General features: G+C 35.3%; 1 protein-coding gene across 1 annotated transcript; it reads left to right on the top strand.

Moving 5' to 3' along the window:
• The first annotated feature begins 2014 nt into the window (after positions 1–2014).
• LOC132277937 (uncharacterized) lies at positions 2015–2968 on the top strand. Its single transcript, XM_059779777.1, has 2 exons — positions 2015–2239; positions 2321–2968. Exons 1-2 carry the CDS (start codon positions 2015–2017, stop codon positions 2966–2968), a joined length of 873 nt encoding a protein of 290 aa, XP_059635760.1.
• The last annotated feature ends 8731 nt before the right edge of the window (positions 2969–11699 follow it).

Genomic DNA, 11699 nt, shown 5'->3' with positions numbered 1-11699 from the left:
TGTAATTTCAAGTTACTATATCGGGATTAACAACGACTGCGGAATTGGAAGGTTGTTCAAAGATGTTATAATTGCGATCATCACAAAAAAGGAAGATAAAGGTCAGAATATACCAAAAATAGTGCCTAGAAACTTAGAAATCAAGTCTAGCAGACTTGAACCTGTGCATGATTCTTGGAACAGGTTCAAGCCATTTGAATTTGGCCTAAAAATCATTCAGTCATCCTTGAACCTATTCCCAATTCTTTGAATAGGTTCAAGTCTTCAACATTGGCCTCGAAATACATTCTGCCATCCTTGAACTGGTTCCCAATTCTTTGAACAGGTTCAAGAGTCCTGATAGTCTATGGAAAGTTTAGTTTCCTGTTTTAGATTTCTCTCTTAGTTGGTTTAGAATTGTTCTAAGTCTTATGCACGAATTTTATCATATTTTCAAAGGAACTAGGACATTCTAAACTCTATATAAACTTTGTCATACACATAGGTTTAGGTGTGGCTTTTGCATAGAAAATTCAGATCCAATTGAGAGCTATTTTTAAGAGATATTTTTATTCAAAAATCAATATGATTTTTTTTATTTTATTTTTGAGAGCACACACATAAACACAAGAGTGATTTAGAAGTGTTGTTTTCTATCTCATCGGAATTAAAGCATAATTAAAGATTTAGAAATTCCGGAAAAACAGAATTCATTCATTCTTCATCAAATTCAAATCTAGACGAAAATGGGTGAAGTGATCACACTTTGAAGGGGTCAAAGCATTCGTAAAGTGTTGTCTAATCTACCTGCAACTCTCCTACAGAGATCGAGAGTAAGCCTGAGGTCGAGAGCTGTTGGACGGGGGAGTCGCAAAGCCAGGAATTATCAGCAATTGGTTTTTAGCAGAACGATAGGGTGTGAGACTGAGTTAAAGTTTGGTATACTTTGCTTCAAATATAGTGGATCGTTTATCTCAGGACTGGAGAGTCCAACGAGGTTTTTCCTTTTACAATTGGTCTATTCTATTAATTGGGATTTCCTCAATAAAATTCCGGTGTCATCTCTCAAACTCTATTTACTTTACTTGCACTTTATTTTTGCTTTGTGGTTTGATTTTAGTTTTATTTCGATAAAATTAAAATAAGTAAAAATTGGATAAAAGAGCAAGTTGAATTTGTTTACCATCACTCTAGATTATCTATTCATATTATATTTCACAACCATTCCGCTGCGCACACTCAACACACATCCGCCAACAAAGAACGAGAGCAAGAACAAGCGCAAGAGGTGGAGCAGGAGGAGTAGCGTAAAAGCGAAAAAATCTAAATCACACATGTTGAGAGTGAAAGTGGAAGTGTGAAAGTGGAAGCGCGTACGAAGCATGAGTACGACACATATTTAGAAGATTTGTGTGATTAGGTCTCAAATTCCATAAAAGACAGAGGGTTCAAATTTCGTAAAAGTTAGTGGGGGTGTGAATATATTTCTAGTCAAAACAAAATATAAAATAATAATTACTATTATTATTATGTCTCAAGTCCTTTTCCAGAATTTTTACTACAATGTCCTTTTTAGTACCGAATCTCTCTTTTGGAAGGTAATAAAAAGGATTAATTAATTAAAAATTTTAAAATTTCTATAAATACCCCTACTCCTACCACCATTCATCACATCTAACACATCTCTATTATCTACATTTGACTTATTTCTTCTTCTATTTTCTCAATCTTAGCTATTATTTTCAAAATCATTTCGATTCCATGGATCCTTGACATCCATTTTATTACAACACATAATTCAACCCATCAAACGATGAGTTTTTACCAGAAGAGAATATCAATTTTTATGGAGAAGATTCTCAATTTTCTTCTCATCAACCATCCCAACTTTCTTATCAATCATCCCAAACTTCTCATCATGATTGTAGTACTAGTGTTCTACAATCAAGTAACTCAAGACCCCCGCCAAAACAACCGGTTTTTCGACCTACTAATTGGACCAGGGCTAAAGATGAAGCTTTTATGTTGAGCGTGGATGTCCATTACCTTTGATGCGATTACGGGGGCAGACCAAAGTAAGAAGAAGTTATGGGAGCGAATTCTGGAACAATATAAACAACATATTGGTGTTCCAACTGAGCGAAATGATGGAGGTTTAATGAATCGTTGGTCGGTGATCCAACAAAAAATCAACAAATTTTCTGGCTGCATGACTACCATAGAAATGAATCGTCCTAGCGGCTTCAGCAGTGATGATATGGCGAGTTATTTATTATTTAAATATAACTCGTAAATATTTTAAATAATCGGCTTTTAATTTTTTGTTAATTTTTTCGCGTAGATGATAGCAGCTAAAGACCTGTTTTGTAGCCAGACAAGTGGTGAATTTAAGTTAGAAAGTTGCAGGGAGATATTGAAACATAACAATAAATGGAATTCACATTGTGCCGAACAAGTAGGAAAAGGAAAAAAGAAAAAAGAGCCGAAGAAGAGGAATGGATTTGACTTTGATATTAATGAGTCTATTGGGCACTCATTACCATCTACTCCGTCAAGTCATGCAGCCACGACAGATGGAGCTTCAACTGAAGAATCACCACATATAGGGGAAAATGATTCACCCGGTGTGAAAGAATATCAACTACAAAGACCAGGAGGAAGAAAAGCGGCGAAGCAGTGTCGAGCAAAAATTAATTTAACGAATGAATTGCAAACTTCATTCGTTTCAAAATTTAATAATATCACCACCCATTTTGAGAGTCGTCGGGAAAAAATGCAAGATGCCCAAGTTGCACGAGAAGTAAGAAAAATGGAGAAAGAGAAGACAAGGAAGTTAGAGATTCTAGAGAAACAGAGACTTGAAGAGAAGAAGCTTATGTTAATAGATCCAAATTCGGCACCAACAGTAGCGGGGAAAGCTTGGATTATTGCACGACAAAATGAGATATTGGCATATTTGAATTCACCGTCTGCCCCAAAGTTCTCATAGGATTTTGTAATCCTTGATCTATTTATTTTCTTATTCCAATTTAGGATATTTTATTATTTAAGTTATTTTTAATTGTTTAATTTATTATTATTTTTTTTTAATCCATAATGGATAATGTATTGTTTCAAGTTCTAATATTAATCGTAGTTTTTTTAATAATTTGTAAAAATATTGTTTGATTGAAAAATATTGCCGTTGAGAAAATATAACCGTTGCAAATATAGCCGTTAAAAATCTAACCATTACGAATATAGCCGTTTAGGAAAAGTTAAAAAAAATAATAATAAAAAAAATAATTAATTTTAATTTATTATTATTATTATTTTTGGAGAGCGAAAATTCGGAGAGCCTGATAGAGTGCACGTTTTTTTAGAGCGAAAGCTGCTAACGTGGCTCTTAGAATTGCTGACGTGACTTTTGGAAAAGTTAATGTGACGTTTTTAGAGAGCTAAAATCCGGAGAAGCTGGTGCAAATAGCCTGAAAGAACAAAAAACCTCTACAGAGAGAGAGACGAATCTTGGTTTGGTCATCCCATAAACCCAATGTCCTGGTTTGGCCCAAGGAGGCTTTTTTGGGCCATTTATGTTTGGTCCACATGATCGCCAATCCCAACTATCCTAGACTGGCTCTAAAATCCAATGGCTCACATTTATTCACTCAAATCAAATCACTGCCAACTCAATTATAGCTTGTAAGTCCCTAAAAAAGACAACCAAAAAAGCCTATAACCACTCCTCCTCCCTCCCTCTACCCGCCTCTCCCTCCCATCTCTCTGTCTCTCTTTTCTTTTTGTCTCTAATGCTATGTTTGCTTGGTACAGTCGGTTTGATGGGAAAGGATAATATTAATTATGATAAAAAGGGAAAAGAAAGATAATTTTAATCTCATATCATATTTGGTTGATTAATGAAGTAAAAAAAAAAAAAAAAAAAAAAAAAAAAAAAAAAAAAAAGGAAGGGCAAGATAATTTTAATCTCATATCATATTTGGTTGATTAAAAGAAGGATAAAATCATGTTTGGAAAAGAAAGAAAATTATTTTAATAAAATTTTTATTATATCCTTGAATATTTTAAAGGGTAAAATGCAAGAAACCCACTTGAAGTATGGACCAAGTGCAACTAACCCCCTGGAATTACAAACAAGCCCCTTCAACTATGAGTTTTGTGCAGTCAAAGGACAGATAAGGTTTTCCAGCCCACTTCTATTGCCGGAAGTTGAAAAAGACCTTTTTACGCTTTAAATAAATCATTGCCGAGTAACCTTAAGTTATTATTATAAAATTGACTAAATACATAGGAACAGTGTAATCATAAACACCAATTAAAATTGGACACCTCAGAAACTTCATGATGAGCACTGAAAAGTGCGTATTTAAACCCCTTAAGCTTAGGCATTTTAGTACCTTTATCTATCTTACTTTACCGTTTTAGATTGATTTCGTATTATTTTCATTTTCAGGCACTTATCCCGAAAATAATATAACTCAGCCAAATAAGAGCTTAATTGAAGCAATTATGAGATTAAACAAAGAAATGAGCAAAATGGAGAAAGAAAGAAGCAAAATGAAGCAAAGCAGCAAGTTCGATCGATCCAAGTTCAAGGTTCGATCAATCGAACATTGATCGATCTCAGCACTTCAAGATAGATCCAAGCCTTGACCCAAAGCACTTAAGTCCAAAAGTTCAATCGATCCAACATCATTCTTCAATCGATCGAACACCTTTGTCCTTATCCAAATGATTGATCATATCCACAGCTGTACCACTCACTAACCATTTTTATCCTTTTCCCATAAATATTTCCCATAAATATCTCAGATTTGTCTTTTTCTAAAAAACTCAGCCAGTTGGATCGATCCAGCCTAAGTTTGATCGATCTCACTTACTTTCGATCGATTGAACTTCCTCCAATGCGAAAAAGTTAAAATTCCATCTTATTGAAAGTTGTCCTTTATTCAATCATTAGGGAATATTGTGTGCACGATCCCAGCTCATTTTGGGTGTCATTTTGACCTACCTATATAAGGATAAGGATTGCTTTTTCAAAAAAAAAAAGGAGAAACAACATATTTTTCATATCATCTCTTGGAGAGGAAGTTGAGAGGAGGAGGAGGCTAGAGACACCATTGGAGATCTTCATCAACATGGAGCAAACCTCTTCCATGGAGTTAGTCCTTGAGGGTTGGAGCATCCTATAATACCCTTAGTTTTCAAAATGATAAGAGTGGAAATTAACTTTTTATTTTATGTGCTTAGGTGTCAAATTGTTTTAAATTAATTATTTTATTTAAATTATTTGTTTTAATTATTGTATTTAAATTGTGTCGTTTGTTTAATGATGTTATTTAAGTGTATTTTATTTATTTTAATTGAATTACTTGTTTTAATTGTTTTAAATTGTTTACTGGTTTATTTAATGGAATTAATTGGGTTACATTAGTGTTTTTAATTGTAATATTAAATTAGGGTTTTAGTTTTTATGGGTCACGTCTTTGGCCAACTAGGGTTTTAGTTGGGTTTTCGGCTTTCATTACATGTAGACTTAGGGTTTATATTTGTCTATATATATATATATATACTGTTATAAGTTTACAAAGGGGTTTTGGAGAACTCTGTTCGTGTACAGAGACATAGAGAAACAGAGAGGGAATTGTGAGAAACAGAGAGAGTTTAGTTAGGATTTCGGCCATGAACCAAAGCTGAATCAAGGAGAGGAAGAAGGATTATTGCTCTTGGGTTGAACCTAGGGCAACAAAGGAGTGGAATACACTCAGGGGGTCGCCGGAAAGTCTAGACAGAGGATGGTTAAAGATTTTAAACCGAAACCTTAAGAGCCGAGTTCTTTCCTTTCTCTCTCCCGTTGCCTGTGTTCTGTGCATCCCTAGACAGTCTCTAGGGTTTAATTAATCAGTAACTGGGATTTACATGTTTACAATATGCTATATTGATGATCTGTAAGTGTTGAATTAAATTCTATTACAGTTAGTGCATGTTTAGTTCAGTTCGTTTCTTTAAGCATGCTAAATTGTTATTGTTATTGGTTACTATAATTGCTTCTAATCACTGTAAACAAACCATGGGGATGATACTAGGATTAGATAAGACTCCTAAGTTCAGTATAGAAGAAGAACAGAAGAGGTGGAAGCAGTCGGAGACGAGGCAGAAGGGCGTAGAAGTTGCAGAAGTGCAGACGGCTCTCAAAGGAGTGAGAGCCGGTTCTCTAAAGGAGAGAGCCGGCTCTAGGGCAAGGAGAACCGGCTCCCCTTGTGGGAATGCCGGCTCTAGGCTAGGGAGAGCCGGCTCCCTCTTGTGGGGAGCCGGCTCCATGCAAAAATTGCACCTGTAGGTGCAGTTCTGAGGGTTTTTTTGAATTTTCAGGGGCTGTGGGGCAAATCTGGAATTGTAATTGGGCTTCTATATAATTTTGAATAACATGTTTAAGTCCCAGGATGGTTAGTTTATTCAATTAAGCTAAATTGACATCATGAAATTTAAATCGCTTAATTGTATGTTGTCCATGGAAGTAAAGGATTTAACTGTAGGTTGCTGTTCTAACAAGTATTACGGGTTGGTATGATTATATTCTAAATGTAATTTAGTATAATATGCTCTGTTAGGTATCGGATTTGTAATATATCAGTCCCTGGATTGTTAGTTATTTAATCGCATACTGTAACCGGATAGGGAATATTTAACTACTTGTTGTGAATCTAGCAAGTTAAAGGATTGGTATGATTGTACGCAAATATAACTGAATGTAATATGCGTGGTTGGTTTTCTAGTTTAAATTATATTATTCTCGAATTTATAAATTGACACTTTACTATTGATAATGTTGTCAACTGCTGGACTGTATTAGGGGTTAGTTGAACTTTAAGTTAGATAAATTAAAGTATCAATGACATAGATGGATTCTGGATTTTAACTTGATGAAACATTAAACTTTATCTCGTTAATTACATGGATGGATTCTAGATTTTAACTAGATAAAACATTAAACTTTGTCTAGTTAATTACATGGACGGCTTCTGGATTTTAACTTGATGAAACATTAAACTTTGTCTCGTTAATTACATGGACGGCTTCTGGATTTTAACTTGACAAATTAGTAAACTTTGTCTCGATTAATGACATGGATGGATTTTGGATTTTTAGTTGATGACTTGTTTAAACTCTGTGTTTATCAACTATATGGATACTGTGAACTTTATTTGATGTACTACTTATAATGTTGCATCATTTACGGATCATATGCATGGTATGTACCGGTATAGGACGGTGACATACGGAGGGACGGATTAGATCAAAACACTAATTCCAACCCATTCATACATACGGAATGGATTAACTAAAACAATTAAATCCTACATGGTTTCATGTCCTGTCAACTAAAATAGTTGAACGACAACTGGATGGTTGTTTATATTTCTGCGTTAGGATGGATAGGGTTTTAACTAAAACGTTTAAATCATGATTATATGTTGTGTCTTGACCAATGAACTATTGACCGACACAACATTGTATTTGGAAGGAACTTATATATATAATTGGAGAAGGGATTTAATTAAAATATTTAAATCCTACATTGGTTTAGATGGGAATTTATATATATAAATTATGGTACTGCGATTTGAGCTTGAGTCTCATAGTCGACGGTTAGGGTGCGCATATGCAGTAGGATGCGTAGCTAGCTATGTTGGTTGAGGTATACCCTGCTAGGCTTAGGTAGTCATACCCACTCAGGTGCGTATTGCATGTTACCTTCTATTCAGGTTGAGACCCTCAGCATAGTTAGTGAGAGTCCTGTAGTGTGGATATATATTTATCTATTACGGACTATATAGATATGTTTGAGACGTCTAGGATGTATCTGCGTATGGGTCTCTGTTTGGATTGTAGTTGGGATAGAACTTGTTCGTGGGCCTGACCCACTATTATTTTTCAGGTAACGGACAGTTCCAGGTCTTAGATCTTGTTCGTGCTGAGCAGAGACGACTTCTCATTCTTTTCCAGTGGTTCATTTCTCAGTGATGATTTTATTAGGAGTCCACCAAATGGATTCCCAAGTTGTATTAGAAATGGAGAATTTGGATGTATCAGAATAATTCTTTATTAATTTAATTTTATTATGAGGTTTCAGTTTTTGGTTTATCAGTCTAGTTTCTTTTCAGCAAATTTTTATTCCTGTTTCCTTAATTGTATTCTGTATTCGATTATTGCTAATTTGATTGATATCCTCGGGTAATCGGGCGTGGGCCTGGCCAACCCGCATTCGGAAATCTGGGGGTATCACACATCCTTACCATGAGTAGCTAGACATCCTCTTGGGGCTTGTACACACAAATTTTGTAAGTCTGCAATAGAAACAAAATATGGAGCAAAATAGAATTTTATTAATTTATGAATGTGGAGTACAGTCCTTTGTAATATCTTTTACAAAAGAAAAATGGTCCTCTGATTCGATCTCCTTGTTTTTGGTTGGTTGGATCCAAGGGCTGCACGAGCTTGTTCTTGAATCACTGTGGAATTTGATGAAGAACGGCACGTTGTTGGATGTGCTTGATATTCTTCGCTTTTGGGTTTCGATTCTGAATTTGTGTCTGAATTCTGAATCTCTGAACTTCTGAATTCTGAATTTGTGTCTGAATTTGTAGACTTTTGAATTCTGAATCCTCTCCCCTTTTTTTCTTCCTCCAAGCCTCTATTTATAGGCTTCTTGGATTAATAGGATGATGACACATGTCATCTCCTGATAAGGATAAAACTATAACTGGGTCGGGCTGGTTATATTGTGATAATTATCCTAAAAGATAATTATTCAAAATATATTTTATTAGGAATAATTATCGTTTCATTTAATTATCTGGGCTGGGTTAATTAAATAATTTAAGTGGACCAAACCTAGTAAATTAAATAATTTATTTAAACATTAGGCCTATATTTAATGGGTCCATTCGTTAAAACCAAAGCCCACTAAATTTTAGTGTCTACAAATTGCCCCCACTTCAAGTCCCAATTTTGACAAGACTTGTCTCTTTTTCCAAGTGGGACTTGAAATTTTTTTTTTTTCCATTTTAATTGTACTTTCCTATTTAAATTGAATTGTCCAAATCCCAATACAACTTATAGGTATCTTGTTGCCTATATATACCCTCAATATTGTAGGGTTTGATATCAATTCCAAAAATCTCTGAAGACTTGTCAGATCACAAATAATTGGTACGTGTGTTTCTTCTTCTTTTTTCCTTTTTTTTTTTTTTTTTTTTTCTTCTCTCTCTTCTCTTCTCTTCTCCACGCTGGCTGGAGCTTCTTTCTTTTTTTCTTTTTTCTTTTTTTTCACGGATGTAGGAGAACAGTTTTTTTTTTTTTTTTTTTTTTTTTTTTTGTTCTCTCTCTCTCCACGCATGTAGGAGAATTTTTTTTTTTTTTTTTTTTTTCTCTCCACGCATGCAGGAGAATTTTTTTTTTTTTTCTCTCTCCACGCACGCTGGAGAACTTTTTTTTTTTTTTTTTTCCACTCCACGCACGCTGAAGAACATTTATTTTTATTTTATTTTTTTTTTTTTTTCCTAACCCCTTTTTTTTTCTTTACAGGGCTTGATTGGGTATAACAACTTGATTTGTGTCAACCGTAGCAGAAATTGAATCCTCCTTCTAGACAACACCGATTTAAGCTTTGGTATCCATCATGGTGGTGTTCAAGTGTTTCGCAAAGCAAAAGCTGACTATCTTAGAGAGTAAAAATAGTCAACGAGTCCAAGGAACGACAGTAAGTGTATATGACTCACTTTTTGGTCGCAATGCTATTCAAGTGCCTGATTCTAACAATAAACATTGTTCATCTCATTGGACATGCACAGCCACATGCGAACTCACCGACTTTGGTCCTGATCAGATTAATGAATAATCTATTGTCTCTAAAGCCTTAATACTAAATTCTTCACTTCATGAGAGAGTTGTTGAAGAAAACCAGTTTTCACTATTGGGTCTTAATGTTCAGGCGAAAGAAATATCATGGAGTATTCCCTATAAACTTCCTGCTGAATTGCTATACACCGAACTATATTGGGAGTGGTTAGAAGATGTCTTAACGCGTTTCCACGACTTTCTATCAAAACAACAACTATATGGTGCTTTATTCGCCTCCCTATTTTCCTATGATCGTCATGAAGATGTATTCAAAGCATTCCTTGAATGTTGGTGCCCAGCCACTAATACACTTCATTGTTCTATTGGCGAGCTATCAATTTCTCTTCGAGATTTATATATGCTAGGTGATCTCCCTCGCCAAGGAACAATTTATGATGAAGCTATTCCTTGTGCAGATGAACTATCAAGAGCTGGCAACAACAAAAATTATATCCCTTTGAGTTGTCAACACCTATTTTTGGCCTTCCACAGACTTTCCAAGAAGTATAAAGGAGATCAGAATGTGAAGATATCTGACTGGATTAATTTCTGATTTAAAGGTGCACCAAGACATGCCAAACCTTCAAAGAAATCAACAAAAAATAAAGTTCACCGCCCTATGAGGACTCAAAATCCGTCTGGTGTGATCCCTCCTGTCCGGTCGATGTCCACCAAAGAGAAATAAGTATTTATCAACCTTGGTGTAGATGAAACATCGAGAGACACCACTTATCTAGCTGCTTTTTTAGCATGTTGGCTCTGCAAATTTGCCTTACCTGCACACCCTGGCAACATAATTCGTCCTGGGACTTTCAAGGTCGCAAGTATGTTAGCAAATGGCTGCAACATTTGTCTTTCCATCCCAGTTCTGGCCAGTATTTACAGAGGCTTGAACGAGATTGTTTTCTCACCAGATCCTGGAAGCTGTTCTGCGATATTTCCTATTCACTATGTATTCGGATGGTTGAGTGAATATTTCAGAACTAATTTCACCATTCCTAATACCAACTATTGGCCTAGAATGACATTATATGCAGGCGAAGAAGGAGCAAGATACTTTGACCATTTTGAAGCCCAAAATTTATTCAGATCATGTAAAGGAATAAAATTAACTCGAATGGCTAAAAGATCTTCAAAAGAGCAACTTATTATAGATAATGGCAAGATGATAAAGGCTGACTTTGACACCCTAATCAATCTTCGATCATGTTATTTGACATTGCGCTAAAATGACCGTCTTATCATTGAGCCGTATAGTCCACACAGATTTAGCCGACAATTTGGGTACCATCAAGATATTCCTGGAAAATTAAAAAATAACTTTCGTACGTACACCTTAGAGGAATTTTTAAAGCATTGGAACTCATCCGTTCATTATTCTTCTGGTTGTGATGCGTTACTTCCTTCAATTTTAAGCCACCAAAAATCCTCAGTTACCAGAGCATATGCCAAATGGTGGTCCAGCGTATATATTGATCCATTTACACAGAAAGAAACTACCTCAAAGCAATCTAAACGCACGATTTCCCCACCAGAGAAACCAACTAAAATCAGGAAGGTTTTAATTAAGGGGCTGAAGTCAAATCTCCCATCTAAGCTAGTGCCAAAGTTAACCATCAAATCTCATAATGATTGTGACTTTCTTGGAGGATCTAGTAGCCATCACCAAACAGCAGAAGATGTCCCACCACTAATCAATAACCGTCGCCGTCGTCAGTTGTCAATGGAGTTAGATGAGGATGTGAAAGCTTATGATGAGGATCGTAACTGGAAGCATGTCACCGACAAAGTGAGACTTGAATCAGTACAGGAATGTGTTG

The sequence above is a fragment of the Cornus florida genome, unplaced genomic scaffold (genome assembly GCF_030987335.1).
Source record: "Cornus florida cultivar Cherokee Brave unplaced genomic scaffold, ASM3098733v1 CherokeeBrave_3.0.0_Hap2_Chr10, whole genome shotgun sequence".
In the NCBI taxonomy this organism is placed as follows: Eukaryota; Viridiplantae; Streptophyta; class Magnoliopsida; order Cornales; family Cornaceae; genus Cornus; species Cornus florida.
The sequence above is the reverse complement of the archived record's forward strand: the minus strand, read 5'-3'. Positions and strand labels throughout refer to the sequence as shown.